Source organism: Curcuma longa, chromosome 20 (genome assembly GCF_044706935.1).
Source record: "Curcuma longa cultivar G26 ecotype Majalengka, Jawa Barat chromosome 20, ITB_CL_G26_1.1, whole genome shotgun sequence".
NCBI lineage: Eukaryota > Viridiplantae > Streptophyta > Magnoliopsida > Zingiberales > Zingiberaceae > Curcuma > Curcuma longa.
In genome coordinates this window covers 12,488,684-12,510,472 of record NC_133880.1, presented here as the reverse complement: position 1 = coordinate 12,510,472, position 21,789 = coordinate 12,488,684, and the positions used below count along the sequence as shown (strand labels likewise).

The window sequence follows — 21,789 nt, the reverse complement described above, 5'->3', positions numbered from 1 at the left end:
AAACAGATTATATGCAATTTTAAACGAACTCCATCTTTACCGTCTTTGCTCTGATACCAATTGTTGGGTCTAAAGAATGTCCGTATCTCCACAATGGCATGATATTGTCCACTTTGCGCCTAAGCCCTCATGGTTTTGCTCTTGGGCTCTACCCAAAAGGTCTCATGCTAATGGAGATACTTTCCATCCTTTTAAACCCATGATCTTTCCCATGTGTTTTAGATGTGGGACTATGTTTGCACCCTTACAACCCAACAATCCCCCATCAAACAAAGGACCACTGGAAGCTCCGCTACCATTTCTCATGGTCTAGTTGTCATTTCTCATGGTCCGGCTGTCATGTCTTCATGGTCCGGCTGCCATGTCCCTCATGGTCCGAGCCTCCCCTACTTCCTTTGTTTTTCCCGAGGGTCCCCACATGGTTAGATCTGGATCATTGCTCATACAGTGGTTAGTCCGGTGAAAAGCGGTCTGGCTCTGATACCAATTATAGGATCGATGTACGCGCTAGAGGGGGGTGAATTGCGCGTGTCACTTTTTTGAAATCTTTCGTTAACTATAAAACAAACACTTGCAGCGGAATTAGAAACAAAACACAAGGACCCGCGGATTTACTTGGTTCCTAACCCCCCAGGGTTAGTACGTCCAAGGCCTACTTCGGGAGGCGCTCGTCCACTAGTGGTCTCCTTTCCGAACGGTATTCAAAGGTGGAGAAACCTGTCTTACAGTCCGATAAACAATCAATAAATTAATAACAGAGAGTAAGAACAATAAATTAAACTCAAACTCTTGTAGCCGATCTGGAAGTCCTGAGCGCCGTGCACCCCTTCTGGATCTTCCCCGGTTGCAAGAACTTGGCCTCGTTCGCGTTCAGGAGCACCACTTGTTGGAAAGGAAGGCGTATGAATTGATTATCCAGCTGCTGGTCGAAGCCTCCTTATATACTGGTTCTGAGTCGACTCAGATGTCCATCTGGGTCGACTCCAGCTGACGTAGCAGATCAACTTTTATCTCTTTCGCCCGTTATCCTCCCTGAGTCGACTCCGATTGACTTCTGGGTCGACTCCAGTCGCGGTGGCGTCAGCGGCGATAAATCTTGACTCTGCGTCAGCTTGAGTCGACTCAAAACTCTATCTGAGTCGACTCCACTGCCGAGTCGACTCAAATCTCCAATTGAGTCGACTCAACTTAGGTTTGACCAGAGTTGACTTTGAGCTTGACTTTGAGTTGACTTTGCTTGCTTCACCTCTACTTTTTCCTCTTGCTTCCAGCTCTTGGTTCCTGCAAGACAAGCATACAAGCAAGCAAACAAAACAACCTAAAGCCTTACCTAGTGAGTCTAACTTCAGATTTCTACCGAAATCCTGGGTTAGTCTGACGCCTCCTGTCCCACTCCAGAAATACGCCCTTACCCACTCCACTCAGAAGAATTTATGCCAACCAAGTCCTCCAGACTTATTGGACTCGTGCTTAGCTTTGTCCTCGCCCCCCAGGATTTGTACTGCAACTGATCCTCCTGATCAGTCCAGCCCTCAGCTGCAGCTTGGTCCTCCTGACCAACCCAGCCTTCTACTACAACTTGGTCCTCCTGACCAAATCCAAACTCTACCTGGTGCACTTTGACTCTGCCAAGACTTCCGCCTGATCCTCCAAATCAGGACTTCCCTTTGCCTAGCCTACAACTAGGACTTTCCCTTGCCCAACCTCACTCACCAGGACTTCCCTTGCCCAATCTTCCATATTAGGAGTTCCACTGCCTAGTCTAACCGACTAGGTCTTCTCGCTCACTTCCACACATCTAAACATCAAGTTCTGTTTAGATCAACCCTTGGTTAAACTGACCGACTTAGGTGTATTGTCAAACATCGAAACTCTAGGCAAAATCTTAGTGCTTCTTGCACCAACAGTCTTCGGGTACAAGCTTCATAAGGTATAATTTAATATTTTCACATAAATTAAATTATTCCTTTTATATGGAATCTTGTAAACCAAACACAAGAGCCCAATGATCTAAATGCGTCGGGCAACTTGAAATCGTTTCCGAAAAAAATTTTGTTCTGCAAGAATCTACCGGAATAGTTTTTCAAGACTTTCCCATCAATTGGACCCTGTGGACTGGTCCTAGCTGGATTCTCGATGGACGGAGTAACCGTTGGAATCACTGGAGTCGTACCTGTTCCCTGAGCTTGAACCTGGGTAGCCGGAGGAGTTGATCGAGAAGTACTGGCTTCAGCATCTTGAGTTTCTGAGAAAAAAGCCTTTATGGGGGCAGGAAGTTCCGCCCATAACTGGCGGATATCTAGTGACCGGGGATCCAAGCTGCTAGTGTTTACCCCTGCCTGGGAAAGCTGACGGATCATTCCTTGCCGCCTAATTCGAACAAAAGCTTCCCGCGTCTTCTTTAGCTGGCTGTCAGCTTGGTCAGATCTGACCATAGGCTAGCCTCGCGGGATTGTGACTCAGCCAGTCTGGGCCTCAGAGTATCCACCTCCTTCTATAGAGTTTGTACCTCTTCCTCTCGGAGGGCCAACAAATACTCCACGTGCAAGTGCTCCTCTCTAGCCTGTCGCTCATAGGTCTGAGCCGTCTCCAGAGCACACTTGTCAGCCAAGGACTGATCCTTCAGCTCCTGCACATGTTCATGGAGATCCTTGGTCCAGACCTTGTAATCCTTGAATCGTTCTTCGACCTCCTGACGGGCCCGGACCTCTCGCTCAAGTTTGTCTTGCAGTTCAATCAGGGACCTATAAGTAACCACAGGCGATGCGTGTGGTGGTTGCTGACCCCGGAGAACCGCTGCCTCATCCTCCAGAAGAGCGTAATCTCTTTCCAGCTTAAGTAGCTGCTGGCGGAGAACTTCTTGTGCTCGTCCCGTCTGATCCAAGACCAACAAGGAAGATCAGATATGGATATAAAAGAATATCATTACTCATGAAATATCTCTTACCCTTAGGTGGGACTCGATCAAACTCTCACTGATATCAATGGGGTCCAACTTGGAGAGCACCTCACGCTCATAATGTTGGAGCCGCTCCTGCACCGCCTCGGGAGCGCCCACCAAGCTGGCGTCACCTCGGAACCTAGTGGGATGAGCAGAAGAGGAAGAAGCACCTGGAGGAGGTAGGGTCAGGAAGAATCCGGCAACCGGTCTTGCCCACTCCGGAGGAGAGGAAGCTCGAGGGGTCTCTATCCGATCCTCCTCCGATCTGCTGGAGGGAGGTTCCCTCTCCCTGGCTGGTCTCTTCCCCTTAGTGTGAGTTTGGGGAGAACAGCCAGGAGAAGTCGGGGGAGTAATCTCGTCTAGGCGACATTTTCGACTGTCGACTTCGCCCGGATATTGTATCACTACTCCCCTCTCACGCGGCCGATTCCCTTCCGACCTAGACCCAGATATTGGAGTTCGTGGAGAATGCGCTTGTGGGGCCTTCGGCAAGGGCACGATCTCAGGAGACCTTGTCACTAAGGTGATCTCCTGCGGAATATCAGGCGTCATCGCCAGAGAAGATTGCACCACTCTCGTGGCTTCCCGAGGAATTCTTGGCGAGATGGCCTCTGGCAATGGGGGCAAAGTTGATAGAGGTGTTGCCCTCAAGGGTTTCCTGGCACTTCGGGACTGAGTCACCGGCAGTGCCTCAGTGGGCCTCCGCGGCTCAATCTTCGGAGGCTCCTTGCTAGACCTCTGTGACCTAGTCGTCGATGGCGCCTTACTCGGTTTGGACCTCTGGGCGCCTTTCTTCTTGGTCTTCGTCGTCGTCGGTATCTTAAACCAAGAATCACCAGCTGGGTCCTCTGTTACTCGAAGATTATTAGGACATGCCAGCTCCCACTTTATGTCACCGTTGGTGGAATGCTCCAATAAAACCCGGTCTGCAGGGTAACATGGCGTTAGATGCACAGCAAAGCATTAACATACTAATGTACCCATGCCTTACTTACATAGGGTGTCCCCTAGTGGGATGTTGGTCAGACTCAACCTGATGCGGTACAATAGAGTCTCATTGCAGACAACCTTCTGCAGATCAAAGTTGAGGCCCTCAAGTATCTGGCGAGCCTCAGCTACGACTCTATTGGAAGAAGCGGCGATTGGCAGATGTAGCAATGGCAAACTCTTGGTCCATCGGCTGGCCCAGGAATACGCTTGAGGAGGCTTGATATAGAAATAGTACTTTTCCTATTCCTCATTCGTGGGAACAGGGTTATTCAGGAACTCAAAGCCCGATCTTGCAGAGAGGGAAAAGAGGCCGGTCCGAAAGACTCTTAACGAATAAAAGGAGTGGAATAAGGAAGCATCCAGAGGAATGTTATACAGGCGACAAACAATCACTGTCCCACAGATGATCTGGAAAGACTCCGGAGAGAACTGGGTGACGTTTATGTTGTAAAAGTCAGCCAACTCCTGGAAGAAAGTAGGGAGAGGGAATCGTAGGCCTCCAAACAATTGATTCAGGAAGAAGGTGACGTACCTTGGCGGAAGCCTATGTGGGCGATAATCTGAAGTCGGTCGACCAAAAACATGGTCTCGAGGGATCCAATATTGGGAGCGAAGGAGTAGGAGTGTATCCTTATCGCACTTGGACACTTGATGAGCACACCAAGGAGCTTCGGAAGACATCGTTGGGGGAGAAAAAAGGGCGAAACGAAGCTACCGGAGAAGGATTACCGAAGCGGCAAGGAAGACAACGACGAAACAGTAGCATAGCGAAAGGTCACTCCAGAGTTCATATATACAGTATCGCTGAGTGCTAGAACCGTTCGATGAGCTGGCTATCCTCCCAAGGAGCGATCAACGCCACACATTCAAAACAAGGTAACGGTCACGTGTCCTAGGTGGCGGCCAATGACTATCCTCTCTGCGCACATGCGATCCGTATCATCAAAAGCCTGACACCGGCACGTGCCTGATATCTCACGAAGGACACGTCAGCATGGCGTGTTACCCAAGCTGCGCGCCTTTTCCACACAGACCTCGAGGCAGATTTGGTGGGTTCGTTTGAACAGACGACGTGTCTAGTCAGTCGGCGCACCTTCTTCGACTAGACTTGATGGGGAGACTTGTGATGCGGATGGTCTTGCCTGGTCCGATGTGGCGGGGAAGGTCAATAGGTAGTCCTATCTGACCCGTCCCAGGGTCCACAGTCAGGAAATCTTGCCTGATCCTGCGTGTCCGAGAAGGTCAATAACTTGCCCTACCTAGCCGGACCCGGGGTCCACGATCCTGGCCCTAGGGTCGGGGACCCAGATAGCCTTAATGGCTTACCCGAGTCATGGGACCCGACACTCGGTTTCCCCGACCAGATGATTACCTCAATGAGTCCCGACACTATATTACCCGGCCAGCACCGACCTTCCGCCTGTTTGCCCGGGATAAGGCAAATACAGCCTAACCCGAGGATACCTCACTACGGGAATGTTTCCCAGCCATCCCGCCACAACACCTGGCCTGCCAAGTTAGAGGCCAGGGTCTTCTTGCCCGGCCAACTCGAGTCTTTACTGTTCTCGCCCGGGATAACACGGCCTCACCCTTTCCCGAGCTAGCCTCGTTCCCTTATGCAGTCTCCCGGGCAAATTAGCCCTCAAGCTCATCTCAATAGACTCAGACCCGGCATCTGCCCCACCCGACTATCCTGTGCCCGGGCTATACGCTCCAAGGTTATGCTGCCGTGCGCCCATTTGCCTGGGCACTCATAATCTATGCCTACATATTGCTCAGTCTACCTGATCCACTCGACTTTGCTCACTACACCCGGCTAAACCCAGTCCTTACTAGTCCCGGGTCCCTTTCCCATTCCGACATCAACTTATGCTCAAGTCTTGCTAACACCCGGCTGTACTACAGACAACCAAGCGTGTGAACGGCTGTGCAGGGGAAAGCTGCGCCCACGACCCCATCCTGTCCCTGCAGCTACTTTCCTACTTCTGGCTAAACGACAAGGGTGACGTGTGACGTCTCACCATAGGGCAGTTGTAGGAGTGTCGTCCCTGTCTCCTAGATGCCACTCTACCGGTATAGATGTCAGACACACCTAGGCTTGGTTCCCCCGGATACCTCCATAGCCTGCTCCTCCTGCCAGATGGAAGGTTATTTTCGAAGGTATATTAATTTGCACACAGGTATTACTTAGACATCCAATCTCTTGCATTCTAACTACTACTACTGTTCTTTCTGCTACTACTCTCTCCACCGGAGAACTGATTTGAGCGTTGGAGTGGCCTGCCGGGACTCCCGACGCCAGTTAATCCGTTCGTTCGTGTTCATCTCGCAGGTCCCCCTCCTACCCGGATCTGCATCGGTTGAGGTGGCATCTTCTTGACCCGTGGGTTGACTGTCGTCGATTTTTGGCTGGAACAATAACTTTTTTTGAAATTGCTAGTTGATGTCGTTTTTGCTTCATATCATCTAAAAAGTATAAATTATTTATATTATTTATTATAATTATATTTGCATGCCTGTATATCATTATATCCGTAAATAGTAATAAAATTATATATTACGTTTTCGCTATCTATTTAGATAAATATAAAATTTTAAAATGTGAATATAAAAATCAAACTGTGCTTTGAAATAATAGGAGGAAATTGCTCTTCACATGGCTCTTTTGTTTAAGGCAGACAAGATCATCCTTCAGTGGATATGGCTGCATCAAGTATAACACTATAAAGCCTAAGCCAAATGAATCTTTGCTGATGCAATTCTGTGTATCTTGGTTTCTTCCGACGTCTCTGGTCTTTAAAATTTACAGAGTTGATGGTTTCCACCGAGTAATATTAAATAAACACAAAAAGGAGAAGATTAGGACCATGCAAGTCTAGTCGAACGCATGAGAGGCTGCAGGAATCAACTTGATGGAGACTCTTAAGGTTTAATTTAGGTTATCATGTTTGCTTTGGTTTTACTATAAGCTTGTCTTTTGGGGGCTTTACAGGTTGTTAATTATACAATTCCTCATCAAGGTTGTCACATCAACAAAGCATTCTTATGCACCAGTGACAGGCCTGGATTGCAATGTATCTAAATTAAAGGATTAGCTAAAGTAGGAGACAAGGTAGCTTTAAGTTGCTGGGAATCTTCTATATTTCTGTCTAACCTTGTGAATTTTTTCTTAACATGTCTCTATAAAGAGGGCTATGACAATTTTTCAAATGCTACGTTTGTTGTTAATTAGTAGCCACTTGTCACACTTAGAAATTAGTTAGCTGTGTTTAGAACTTTTTTTCCAAACTAAATTTGTTTTCAAAGTATATAGAAGGAAGAATAATTTATAGAAAATTTTAGCTACAAATTTAAAATATTTAAATAGAGACTGAGACATTTTAATTTATTTTTTATAAAAAATGTATCGACAAAAAGATAAATTTAAGAGACGAATTCACGTGATTTGCACATAGTAAAGTCATTTTTCCAAAGTATGTACGACAAATATGTTAATTTAAGGATCTATTATGTGAGAAATCTAAGGATATTGAAGCAAGATAATATCAACTAATGTACTTTCTTAAAATTATTTTTCATAAATTATTATATTTTAAAAAGGTGATGGATTCTTTCCAAATAATTTTGTTGGATAAAATTTTAAAACATGAGAAGTAGAAGGCATTTTAGTCTTGAAAACTTTAGCTTAGAAAATTAAGACATTTAAATTTAAATTTCTCACAACTTGAAAAAGATTAACTTAGTGGAAGCAACATAATGTTTTCTAAATAGTAAGATTACTTGTGAAGGATATAAAGGTCTAATTCATGTTCAAATGCAAATGAGAACTCTAACAACCCACAACATATATAATATGTGGATCCGCGATGGAGTACACTCACATGCATGACAAGTGTGACATGACATCCGCGGTGCCAATGAGATGAAATGAGACACATTGTTTATGCATTGTACATGTATACATTGCCACAAACCGTGTTGAGGCAGATATTAATTTGATTTATTGTTTATTGAAAGCCTTCCTTCACTCATCATCTAACATTAGAAAATTAGTTTGTTATGTGCAATGAGTTCAATTTTTCATCCCACACTAGCATTGTGTGAGGAAGTCAGTTAGGGGCGAATGCAGAGGAAGTCAAATAGGAAAAGTACATATCAAGCACTTGAGTTTACAATAATACTATACTGTAGCGGAGGGGTACATTTAGCAAAAGTACGTGTCTAAGTACTTTGAATTTGTAATACTATACTATATAATAGAAAGGAGGCAAAACATGCATGGAGATCTAAGTATGTCTTATATGTTTTTTTTTAATTTAAATATTTAATTTTTAAATTGATTAATTTTAAATATAATTGATCATTATAAAAAAAATTTATCCATAATCAAAATAAATCCAATAACATGTTGCTCCGTAATCGCTCTCAAAGTTATTTTTTCATTGAAAAAAATAATCTACGACGCACTTATGATCTTATCTGTTTTTTGCACACACGGTAAGAAGCTCCGGACGGATGCAGCTTTATCTCCTCACAACTTTATGCAACCTCTTTTGTATTTTTTTTTGTTTAATATTATTCTCATTATTTTTGGTGGAGATTTCAGTATATATCACGCTCTTCACGGGACGTCATCTCATAGGCATTAGGGAGGGGGAGGGGGAGGGGGAGGGGGAGGGGGAGGGACCAACAAGCATGTAGCTAGGCATAAAAGATGGTAAACAAAGAGAAGATATAAGCGAAAGGCAAAATGTAGATTTTTCCTGAAAAATGGGAAATTAAAAACACACAAATTTAACAAAAGTGTGAGTCAGTGCCACGAGATGAAGCATCATTCTGCTCCTTTTCAATCTGATGTATTCTGAAACTTCACCCCAGACGCCGTACATCAGATCCGACACAGGCCGGAACAGAGTGCGCTATTTAAGAGGGGAAAACTAAAAAGAAATGGAAACAGAGATTGCCCGTAAAATCAGGGATCTCTTCTCCCTTCTCCTTTTAACTACGAGATCGGTTTGGTGGGATTTGTGAGCATGGCCTCGGATTTCCTCCCTTCCCCATCTCTACCACTCCACCTCAACTGCTTCGTGGATCATCCATACTGTATATATATAACCAAGCAGCTCCTGTGGCTGTGCAAATAATCCAGACAGAAATCTTTGGTTAGAACTAATAACTTGCCTTAGCTTGAACAACTGATAAAATCAAGACTAACCAATTTCTGAGATCTTGTGCCATTGAACAGTAGTAGCTAGATTAACCATGAGGTTGAGGCCTGCACAGGCTCTGGCTCGGGCTCCGGCCAATAATCTAAATTTACACCGAACAGTCTCAACTTCTTTGAGTTAGATGGTGCCACTGTCTCACTCTTGTGCACCACTATTTCATCCCTTTGCTCCCCTGCAAAGATGCGCTACGACAAAACTGAGAATCCCTTTTCTTGTCATATATAGTTTTAAACAAAAATAAAATGGATTTCCAATTAAAAATTAAGATAGGGGTGTTGGAACCTGCATGAAGAGAGGAGTGATGTTGCACTGAGTCACTCGACGCATAGTAAGGTGTGTTCCACGGCCCTGCAACAGTGGTTATCGCCGCCGGCGTCCCCCGATGCCTGCACCCGATGTAGAGCCGCTCACCGCCAAACCGTCGTCGCTCGAAGAGAACGACATCGCCAGCGTCCAACCTCTTTTCCTTAACGAAGCGGCTCCATCCCTTGGTGAGCACGTAGCTCTGGCTACTGGTCCAATAAGAATACCGGAACTGCCATATCTTGCCCGAGTCGTCTTCCAAGCTAAGCAAGAGGCCTTTCTCGCCAGAGACGTTGTCCAGGGGGAAGTACTTCTCTGCGTGCTGCTTCGGAATCACCAACCGGTTGAGCTTGCCTACGTCGCTGGGAGTTAAAGGTTTTTCGAACATGAGCTCCTTGCAGGTTTCTTCCTGCTCACCTTGGTAGAGGTGCTGATACTGATACTGGAAACTCATAGGCGACTCCCAAGCCCACTCTTGAAGGTGATGATGATGTGCCATTGTTATGGGACGGAGAAGTTAAGAGAAGGGAGTGCGGAGAGTTGGTGAATGAGAGTTGACAAATTTGTAGAAAGTATTACTATGCATTTATAGCCCGTGAAGCTAAAGTTTGTATACATTGATTAAAATGGCAATGCGGTGAAGAGACATATATTATTTATAAAATTAAGGCGGCTAAGTTCATTCATCTGAACATGTCAGGTTATTATATATAGCCTTTTTTTTTCTTTTTCTTTTTTAATAAGTAAAACTTAGGTGGACAAGAAAGAGTCAAGAGTTGAGAGTTCCTATGCTTAATATAGTTTAATGAATTCTGATGAGGAATGATCAGGTGGTGATATTCAGTAGTCAGTGTGGCCTAATTTGTGGCCTCATCATAGGCATCCTGTGCGACCTGAATGCAATTATATTACAAGTGGGTTGCTCCCGCTTGATAACTCCTGCCAACTTTGCAATAGAATATTCAAGCTGCTTCCCGCCCCTCAATAATATGCTCTCCATTGATCAGATCCAAAAATTTTGTTATCTGTGAGAAAAATTACCACTGAAATTCTGTCTTCCCCACATGTACTCCTGAAAAGGCTTATGCCGGCTGGAATTTATAACCAACGCTAACTGGTTGAATTTATTTGTGCGAAATGACAGCATCAACTGCATTCATGTCTTTGAATTTACGAGTTTATTTTTCATAGCTAGAAAGGTTGAATCACCATGCATTAACCCCTTATACAAATGCTTCAATTAAAGCCTAAAGTGTAGAGGAACTATTTGCTCAATTTAGCTTTCACGTGGGTTTTAAGTATCATTAATGCTGCAGTAAAGGTGGAATCCACCACTTCAACGATTTTACACACGTAGATTTTATAATTATTTATAAAAAAATAAATCGAAAAACTATAGTTGATCACTATAAAAAGAATATTATCTCAATTTCACTGAGATTCAAAATTTGAAAGGCGATTTTAGAATCATTGCTTCTGCCTTATGGGGACTAATCCACAGTATTCTATATTATATGCAGTGAATCTATAAACTTTCAAGGATAGAATTGATATGACACCTCCTTTTTCCAATAAACCGGAGAAGAAGCTAAGTAAAAGATGAGATTTTATGCGTGTACAAAACCTGTCCTCACGACCTCTTCATCCATTATATTCACATCTCTGCATCTGTTGTTGCGATGTGTCCACAATCATGCTACCCACCTGCATAATTTTAATTAATAAGCAAATGATGCTACGTACGCTTGTAGGCTTTTGGTGAGTCCACCTCACCTGGATATGTCAATACTCAGTTCCCAACTCTCTTTTTCCATGTGCGCATAAAATAAGTAAGCATCTCTATTATGCAGCTTCTGCGATTCGCTTAGAGTTCGCTGCATGTGTTTTGGGGTTATCTTGAACAATCTGATGACACATGGGCGCAAACTCACAGGCATGCATTAATTAATGGGAGAGTTTCAAGTATGCGTCTTGAACAATGATTAATGGAGAGAAACAGTGGATGATCTAGCAGGCAAGCTGAATTGGGCATCAGCTTTTTCAAGGGAGGGAGTTCAATGATTGGGTTGTACCTGATGAGGTATATATGTTAGTAGTTGACAGTCGAACAAAACCTGTGAGATCACTTGCATAGATTGCCACTTTATAGTTGAAGGAATACTGAGTGTTCCGACCAAATGTCGTAGAAGGTTAAGCCACCAGTCAACGGACTATCTGACAAGGGTGATCACGGATCAAAGTTTTGATTGGGGAACCTCCGGGAACTTCCAGCGGGATCCTACAATTCACTCAACAAGAGAGGTTAGACTGGCGCCCCCGGGTGATCCCGATGTGCCACTCCGACGCTCAAGTTAGGGTTTGCTCGTGAGGAAAAAAGGAAAGGAAAAGAGATCTATTATGTGTTGTTCATACCTCTTGCATGATCATGAGTTACTCCTTTTATACCCAACCTTCGAGGCTAGTTTAGGAGGGCGGCTACTATGTACCTTGGATACGGATATTATCATCGGAAGAACCTTCTCTTTGTCCCTCCTGTCCTAGGCCATGCTAGTAGGAAGAGCTCGTAGGGAAGATCATACTGATCCTCCATGCCCGTTTCATGATAATGCGTGCAAACCATCAGGTTAGAAGAACACGCCACGTATAAGTACGAGGAGCACCATTAATGCGCTGAGGGGTTGCCATTAATGCGAGTGGGGATGACTAAGTCGGACGCCGAAAGTAATGGTGTATCCGCAGCACACCGGCCCTGAGCCTTCCCAGCGGTGATGGCAGTGGAGGGTGTCAGAAAATCCGGGCTAGGGTTAAAACCTACCGTTGAGGCTAGGCCTGTGCCGAGACGCGAGGGCATATCAAGACGAGACTTGAGCGGGTATGCCGGGACGAGGTTCGTGCCGAGACGAGACTTATGCCGGGACGAGACGTGAGCGAGTATGCCGGGATGAGACTTGAGCGGGTCTGCCGGGACGAAATATGTGCCGAGACGAGACTTGTGCCGGAACGAGACGTGAGCGAGTATGCCGGGACGAGACTTGAGCGGGGTGCCGGGGTGAGACCTGAGCGAGGGTGCCGGGATGGGACTTGAGCGGGTTTGCCGGGATGAAACTGGTGCGAGTGTACTGGGACGAGACGAGGGAGTTTGCCCCCGTGGCTTGACCTTTGACCATGCACCTAGCCTCCCTTGACTTCCCGCATCACTGAGTATTAATGTTTCAGCAACATATCATTTGATTTCCTCTTGCTGATCATGGTGATGGCAACCACTCCCTACAAATATTTGGACGTAGTAGGCGAAAGGTTGGGCCGGCCAGGCAGCAGCAACCTTTTGCATGCCATGCGGCTTCTCTTTTGTGCATATATATGTTGATAATTTAATTTCTTTTTTCGGTTTCTTTCAGGAAGACCACCTTTCTTCAGTATATGCTAGCTTCGATTTGTTATTGTTCCTGCTGCCATCGTAAGGCTCCCTAAAAGTCACACCTCTCGTCCAGTCCTTTTATCTGGTGACCACTTGGTGTCGTGGTCAGATTTGGACAACCACTTGAAAAAAAAATGCAAAGCTTGACTAGCAGATTCTTGATGCAGGCATGCATGGAGCAGGTGGTCACTAGCTGGTTTTGCTCAAAATTCAAACATTTCGGTGCCGAACCATTATGAACGGTCCACAAACTCGAGAGCTTCATGTTCACGTGATAACTTCCTCAGAGCAAAAGCGAAATACAAGAAAAGTTTTCTAGAAAAAGGTGGATTTTTGTGGTTTGGAATTTCTAAGAATATGGTCGGTAATGAACCTCTGGGTTTAGTGTGCAAGCTGTTAGCGCTTCGTGAGCTGTCTTCAAGTTCTAAAATGTGATGAAAATTAATGCTCGCACATGGATATTGTTAGTGTCAAACTTTGGTCAAAGTTGGGGGAGTTAGCTTCTGATAAACGTAATGGAATGAATTATTTAAAATAAAATAAAATAGATAAGAAAAAAATAAAAATATGTTTTTTTTTCAAAGAACAAAAATAAAATAGTTTATAGAATTATTATACAAATCACAGCTTAACAAAAATAAAATAATTTATAGTTTATAGAATTGTAATTAAATTACTATTCCTTTGGGTCAAAGTGAACTAATTTGTTTACCTTTTCAATATAATTGTCTTAATCTTCGAGCTAGACATTTAGCTTAACTAAAATATTCAAATCATTTGAACATGCTACCCATTGTCCTAAGTTTGCTGGGTGTAATCAACTCAACCCACAATATTTGTTCAGCCTATCACAACAAAAAAAACCTGATTTAGCGACGGAATCTTTCCGTCTCTATTCCGTCGCTAAGTCAGGTTAGCGACGGAATCGAGACGGAAGTAACCCGTCGCGTAAAAATTGGTCGTTGACGTCAGCTTAGCGACGAAATTTGTTTTCCGTCTCTAGAATTAGCGACGACTTATTAAAAATCCGTCTCTAAATTTTGCGACGGCTAAAAATTTTCGTCGCTATATTTTAGAGACGGATTATTAAATTTCCGTCTCTAAATTTAGAGACGGAATATTAAAATTCCGTCTCTAATATCAATTTTTCGGCGCCCAACTCTATGAAAGTCATTCTGGTCATCAGGTTACTTAGAGACGGAAAATTAAAAATCCGTCGCTAGCTAGCGACGGATTTTTAAAAATCCATCGCTAGATTTTATTAATTTTTCAATAAATTTTTACCGTATCACATTTCCAGTGTCCCTGTTTACATATCATAAAACAAATTTCTAAATTGTCCCTGTTTACATATCATAATTCAAATTACAAAATAAGCACTGCATAACAAAATACTATTTACAAATTTCATGAATACATAATAAAATCCATCACATATCAAAATACAATTCATAACAAAATAAAACATCACACATGTCTACAGATTTGTAAGTGTCTAAGTCATCACATTTTGAGTACAATACATATACTTTCCATCAGAAAAACAAACAAAGCAGGTTTAACTGTGATAATGAAACCAGTCTTGCAATGACGAGATCACCAAAAACTTGAGGATTTTGCTCTTGAGATTAAGGCAGCAACTTGAGGATTCGAACCTGCAGTTGTAAAAGATTGAACCTGAGTTATTATTGTCAAATAATGAAAGAGATATGAGAATTATATAAAAGTAACCGAATATATAATGAAAGAGATTGCTGGCGGAAATCTAGATCACAACTAAAACATATATCCTTGCCTTTAACTCAAGCCAAGTAAAACAAATAAGACGAGCAACAATCATATAAGGTGAGATAAACATAACATGATTATGCTACCAATGAAAAGAACAATGGTTTTCAATGAAAAGACATGCAAGTTCTGGGGAAATTTTAGTAGGAACTAAGAAGTATAAAGCTTAGTGTATAAGAATTTAAACTTTTCTGGAAGCAGTAGGATGTAATATTGTCTATTAGTTCCACGGATATTAAAACAACATCACAATTCAATTTAAATGATGGCATACCATGATAGACCATCTATATAATTCTTTCCTTGCAATAAATGGCATTCCTATCAAAGGTCTTCTGTCAAATTGTCGTAAATGAAACTGAACTCCTGAATAAGGTTGCCTATGTTTGTGTGGAGATTAGCTAAGGAGGTTCATCACTTCAAGGTTCTAAATGCAAATGCAAATTGCGTGTTAAGGAAAAAAAATGCAATGCAAATTGCATTCTGGGATACACTAGAATTTTGAATCCAAGAATAAAGTGCGTTTTAAAAGTGAAAAATGGATACAATCATCTAACTGGATATGGAGTACAAATTATGAAGTTGGAAGCAAAAAGTATCAGTTCAATTCCCAAGCAATGGAAAAAGCCTTTTTTTTAACTGACTATTGGAACAGGGAGAAGGCAGCAAAAATCTTCCAGTTTTGCCAACACAAATGCATATCACAGAAATTTCTCTAAAGCAGCCTGTGAAATTACATCTTAATGGATTGCTAGAGAGGTAATAATGTTTCCAAGAAGCTACTCGCAGTCCACTTGGGGGTTTCAAATCATTATTAGAGGCTGAACCTAATGGAATGAAGAACGCAATTCAATTAGACTTAATTAATAATATTAGTATATTACACATGATGATTCCCATCCAACTAAGTAAAGCTTAGACCTGGACGACTATGGAAACTGAGCAACAGAACACAACAAACAAACATTAGTCGAATAATTCGGGAACCGCTTTGCATTCCATAATGCATTCAGCATGTTTCAGCAATGAAATCTAACGACAAGCAACCAGCTGTTCGAGAGAAATTAATGAAAACAATAAGGAAAGAACCGTAGGAACATATTTATATCACTGTCCACAAAAGTATTTGTTAATTTTAAGAGAGCAAATCAATTGAAAACTAACAACAAATGGAAGAACAAATCAGGGAAGAAAGTTCAAGATCCAGAACCGCTCATAAACGTGCCAAGTAACTCACTTGTAAGGAAAGCAATGACGGCAAGGTCCTTCCTTTACCATTTGTCTCACCCCTTCCCTCTTCCCCTCCAATAATCCCGATAGAAATCAACGCAGAATAGAAAAGAGCAAAAAATAAAATAAAAGATCTGATTTTTATTTGCAGAATTTCGCTAAAATTAGGGGAGAAAAATATCTTTGCTACGTTCCAACAGTTCCAAAGAGCTGAAAACAAAGTAGTAAGACGAACAACCCTCTTTTGAACAAAAAAGCTCTTTGTATACTAAAAGTAACAGAATAAAACAATAGAACATGCATACTTGAAGTAGGATATATGACCCCTCTTAGTTACAACTGTAACAAGTAGGAAAGAGCAACTAACCGGTCTTTGTATCTTTGTACATATCAAGATCAACACCCTCAAGCTGGCTAAGAACCATATTACAAGTTACAAAAATACAATGATATAAAGTTACGTAAAAAATTCTACTTACCTTGCAGGCAACTACTGATCAGGGGCATTAGGATCCTGAGTTTCATCGTTTAGGAAGTCTGCGAACGATTGAGTACAACCAGGTGGGAGTGGCGGTACACTCATGCTCTGTATCAATGCCCTCATCTCCACTAGTTGTTGATCGTGTGCCCTCTGCTGCGCCTCTAATGCGGACAGACGATTCTTTAAATCTTGATTTTCTTCTCTTAGCGATGTCACCTCAGAAGAGGATCCACTAGGACGACCTCTGGCTCTGGGAGCCAACTCACGATCATACACCACTCTCGCCTGCGACCCTAAACCGTAGAGGGTGGAACTCTTTTTCCTCCCACCCACCACATCATAGTAAATCTCATTTATTTGGTCGGTTGAGAGAGTCTGTCTCTCACCTCCCTCAACAGGAGGCTGAGACGCCTGCTCAAATCTGGCATTTAATTCAGCCTGTTATAAATAAGATAACATAACAATTATTAAAATCATAATTATTATAATGTAATGTTAAATAAAGTCAAAATTCATTATCTTATACCTCAAATGCCTGCGAGCGCCTATCAAACCACGATACCTTTCCACTGCATGGTAATGAAAAAGCATCAGAGTCTGTCATGCAATGTGGACATGCTAATTTACCAGCTGTGCTCCATCCTGATAACATTGAGTATGCTGGAAAATCACTAATTGTCCATAATAAAGCAGCATGCAAGGTAAAATTAGTTTTACTTGCAACATCATATGTCTCTGATCCTACATTCCATAATTCATTCAACTCCGCAATCAGAGGTTGCAAGAAAATATCAATCTTCTCTTTCGGATTTGTCGGACCTGGAATAAGTACAGTCAGAAACATAAATTCATCTTTCATGCACATCCATGGAGGTAAATTATACGGTGTTAATATAACTGGCCAAGATGAATATTGCTGTCCTGACTGACCAAATGGTTGAAATCCATCTGCAGAAAGTCCCAATCTCACATTACGTGGTTCCATTGCAAAAGTAGGAAATACTGTATCTAGATGTTTCCATGCTAGGGAATCACAAGGATGACACATTATACCTCCTTCATGCACATGTTGATGATGCCACCTCATGTGAGAAGCTGTGGCGGCAGATGCATACAAGCGTTGAAGTCTAGCAGTCAAGGGAAAATAATACATAATCTTCCATGTAAATTTTTTATTTTTCTTCCCTGGAATGCGACTATGATGCTTGTAGCGAGGGTGACTACAAATTTTGCATTCAATAAGTTCACTGTCTTCATTCCAATATATCATGCAATTGTTTACACAACAATCAATCTTCTCCACGGGCAAACCTAAGCCCCTGACCAATTTCTTTGTACTATAGAAACTATCAGTCATTTGATGATCAGCAGGGAGCAACTCTGACATCAATTGACAAATGTCATCGTAACATCGTTCTGATAAATGATGTTCAGCCTTGATGTTCAACAATCTTGCAGTAGCTGATAATTGGGAATGACCAGATGGATTACCTTCCCACACTTCTCTTTCACTTGCCTTTAACATGTCGTATAGTTGTTGAACTGCAGGTGTTGGTCTTTCATCCATATTAGATAAATCAGCTGCATTAATTACGTCATTAACCATAACTTGCATCATATGGTCAGTAGATGGTGATTCCTCTAAAACAGCTGTGCTAGATGAAGAAGCAGCTGAGGTTCCAATTCTTTCCGAAATATAAGGCTCCCCGTGACAATACCAATTGTAATAGTTTGGAACAAAACCATTTTTACAGATATGCACCTTCACGGTATCCTCATCACGGAAAGCTTTATTTCGACATTTGCAATGATTGCACGGACAACGCAACTCTGCACCATTCATACATTCTGGATGGCTCTTAGCAAAGTTCACAAACTCTTCAACTCCGGCATAAAATTCAGGTCGGAGAAATCCATCATCTAATCTATTGTACATCCAAGCTTTATTCATATACATTGTATCCTTCTGCAAAAATAACTTTTAATTGAATATAAATAATATATTAAATTGAACGCAAACATAATACCAATTATGAAATCAATTATCTAATTAATTTAGTCATTAATTAATGAATCAAACTCATTTGAATTTACTTAATGATTTAAACTCATTTCTATTTACTTCAAGAATTTATTTCATTATTATTTAAGTTATTTTAATTTTATTTTAATGAGTAATTACGCATATTTTATCACTACGGGCAAAATTACTGTAAGCCCTAAACGATCACAAACATATTTTATTACTATCAAAATTTCAATCTCTATCAAAGCATATACTGATCATATTATGAATTTTATACAAAACTAATTTATTGAGAAATAAATAGTCATTTAAATTAAAAAAATAAATCCTTTTGATTTTCTTCATGTCATTCATCCTTAGGTTCCAACTATGTCAATCAATATATTGTGGCCTATTAGTACAATTCATCCTTAGCTTGAATCTGATGCTTAGGGCAGTAACCACAGTGTGCACCTGTGAACCGAGGCATCTTTGACGGATGCCATTAAGTTTGAACATTCTTCAAGTAGATTTGATAATTATCAAATTGGATCATTTCAGATCTGAATGAAATGCTGTGGATTTTTAATCAAAACCCTAACCTAAGGTTCAGCTAACAAATTTTTAATCAAAACCCTAACAATCAGGTCGGATAATAAATGTTAATCAAAACCCTAAACTGATAATTTTGAAAACTAAACTGATCAAAATCCCTAAACTCATCAAAGCCCTAAACTCATCAAAATCCCTAAACTCATCAAAGCCCTAAACTCATCAAAATCCCTAAACTGATCAAAACCCTAAACTAAGGTTCAAAATCGGTTACCTCAAAAGAGAACAGTGATGGCAGCAGCCGGAGCAAGGAGCCGACGAAGAGAGGAGATGCCGAGCGGGAGCCGGAGCAAGGGTCAGTGGCGTCGGTGCGAGCCGGAGCACGCGTGGGGAGAGCAGGCGGCGCGGTGCGAGCAGGCGGCGCGGTGCGAGCGGGAGCAGCAAACCGATCGAGCACGCGGGGGAGAGCCGGAGCAGGCGGCGCGGTGCGAGCAGGAGCAGCAAACCGATCGAGCACGCGGGGGAGAGCCAGAGCACGCGGGAAAAAGGATAGGGATTTAGGGTTTTGCGACGGGAAGAGAAAAAAAAGGATCGGCTCGGGGGCTTAAGTATTAGAGACGAATTAGAGACGGAAGTTTATTCCGTCTTTAATTAGAGACGGATAATTTCATTCCGTCTCTAGTTAGAGACGGAAATAAAAATTATTCTCTAACGTGAAATTATCCGTCTCTAATTAGAGACGGAAATTAATTTCCGTCGCTAAAGTCTTCTTTTAGAGACAGAAATTAATAATTTCCGTCGCTAACCTTAGAGACGGAATAAATTCCGTCTCTAGTTCCGTCTCTATTTTAAGGTTTTCTTATAGTGTATTTTGGCTTGCCTATATATTTATTTTGGAAGATATATATAATTAGGAAATGACTAGATTCAAAATAAAATTCAATCTACTGAAACAATCTAGGTCTCCATCCTAGAATTAGGAAATGAATATGATTCAAAGTTTTGTTGCTTGTAAATTTGTCAATTCTCTTAAGCCTTTAATTCATAGGAAAATTCAAGCTCTTGCTGAGAATTGTATACCAAGTGGTTCAAAAATGAGGGAAGATGTTTCATTAGTGGACAATGGCTCAAGGTGCTTGGCAGTTGGCATCAACTCTGGTTTTTCATAGGCTCCCTACTAGAAATCCTCTGATTATAATTTCCAAATTCTCGGTAAGAAACTGAATCTTACCCTGATCTAAGAAACAAAAGAGTTGTTGTACAAAAAAACCTTCTAGCTTCTGCTCCAAAGAGCTAGAACATATATTTTCTCACTGGCTCAAAATGGAGATACCAGAGATTACAAAAGCAAAAGGGAGACCAATAGTAAGAAACTAAATAATATCATAATGCGCCAAAATAAACAAACGGCTTTATGGTCCTAATGGAGGAATTTTCTTTTCCTAAGAAATTTTATGAGGAGAATTTTATGTGAGATTGCTGCGCTCCCTATCACCCTCATTGAACTAAGACACTACAAGAATATTCCATTTAGTGATGAAAAAATCCATTGTTATTCGGTCGTTATTGGTTAATAGCGATCGATTAATGATTGATATTTTTCATTACTAAATAATATTGGTGCAAGAAGAACTTGTCTGTTCTTAGGATTTCGATATTTGACAATATATGTAGATTTGATCAGTTTGACCATGATTGATTCAAACAAAATCTAATATTTGGATATGAGTGAAGTCTAATCAGATCAGTTTAATCAGAAGAATAACCAGAAGTTCTAGTTAGTTAGACTGGATAAGGAAAAGTCCTAGTTGAGACTAGGCATGAGAAGTCCTAGCTGGTCCTAATCGGAGGCTAGGAAGGAGAATTCCTGGTGAGTGAAGCTAGGCAAGGAAGTCCTGATTGGAGGTTGGGCAAGGATGACCTGGTGAGTGAAACTGGGCAGGAAGTCCTGGTGAGTGAAGCTAGGTAAGGAAGTCCTAACTACAGGTTAGGCAAAAGAAAGTCCAAATAAGTCAAGTGTTACTAAATGTTTGGTAGGTGAGAAGTCTACCTATGGAAGTGACTAGTCCTAATTGGAGATTAGGTAAGGAAATGTCCAAGCAAGTCAAAGGTGATTGGTGCTATATTTGAGAGGTGTCCTAAGGCAATCTCCTTATGATTATACTATTTATTGGATAAATAGCAATTCACTATTTGAGTACACATTCTTTATGTGTTTGATTGTGTTAGGATATATACTATAAGCTTAGCTTTTGTATGAACATTTATTTTGAAATAAGAATCACTTTGATCAAATATTTATATTTTATATTCTTTATATATGTTAATGTAGTTGTCCAATTAATTTATATTGTAGATAACTGTTGGGATATATACTATAAGCCTAGCTTTTGTATGAACATCTGTTTTGTAATATTTTGAAATGAGAATCATATTGGTCAAATGTTTGTATTTCTTATGTAATGTAGTTGTCCACTTAATTTATATTGTAGATAACATGGTGTGTGGTGCCACACAGAAGATCATGTTATCGGTTTCTTATAAATTATAAATAGTAGCTGACAACCAAGATGGATGGGGATAAACCATTGAAACGGTTGTAGTGTAATTTGGTATTAGTCTATCTTGACTATAAAATTACACTAGTACACTTTGTGTGTATTGAGCAGGACCGTTTGAGGTCGTTCGATTTATACTAACTATATAATCGAACTAGACCTCTGTTATTATGGATGTGCATGCTCTTAATCCCTATATAATAACAAGCACATATACTTAGTATGTATTTCTTTAATTCATCAAAGGGTGAGATTTATTCATTAAATCAAAAGGCCCGATGAGTTGGGAGATAAG

At 41.4% G+C, this 21,789-nt stretch overlaps 1 protein-coding gene across 1 annotated transcript; it reads right to left on the bottom strand.

Annotated features, from left to right (window-relative positions):
• Positions 1 to 9,022: 9,022 nt before the first annotated feature.
• LOC141814009 (B3 domain-containing protein Os11g0156000-like) lies at positions 9,023 to 9,997 on the bottom strand. The gene is made up of 3 exons (XM_074702007.1): positions 9,442 to 9,997; positions 9,147 to 9,331; positions 9,023 to 9,063 (listed from the first exon to the last, which is right to left on the bottom strand). The coding sequence occupies exons 1-2, from the start codon at positions 9,959 to 9,961 to the stop codon at positions 9,183 to 9,185; spliced, it is 669 nt and encodes a 222-aa protein (XP_074558108.1). The 5' UTR covers positions 9,962 to 9,997; the 3' UTR covers positions 9,023 to 9,063; positions 9,147 to 9,182.
• Between the last annotated feature and the right edge of the window lie 11,792 nt (positions 9,998 to 21,789).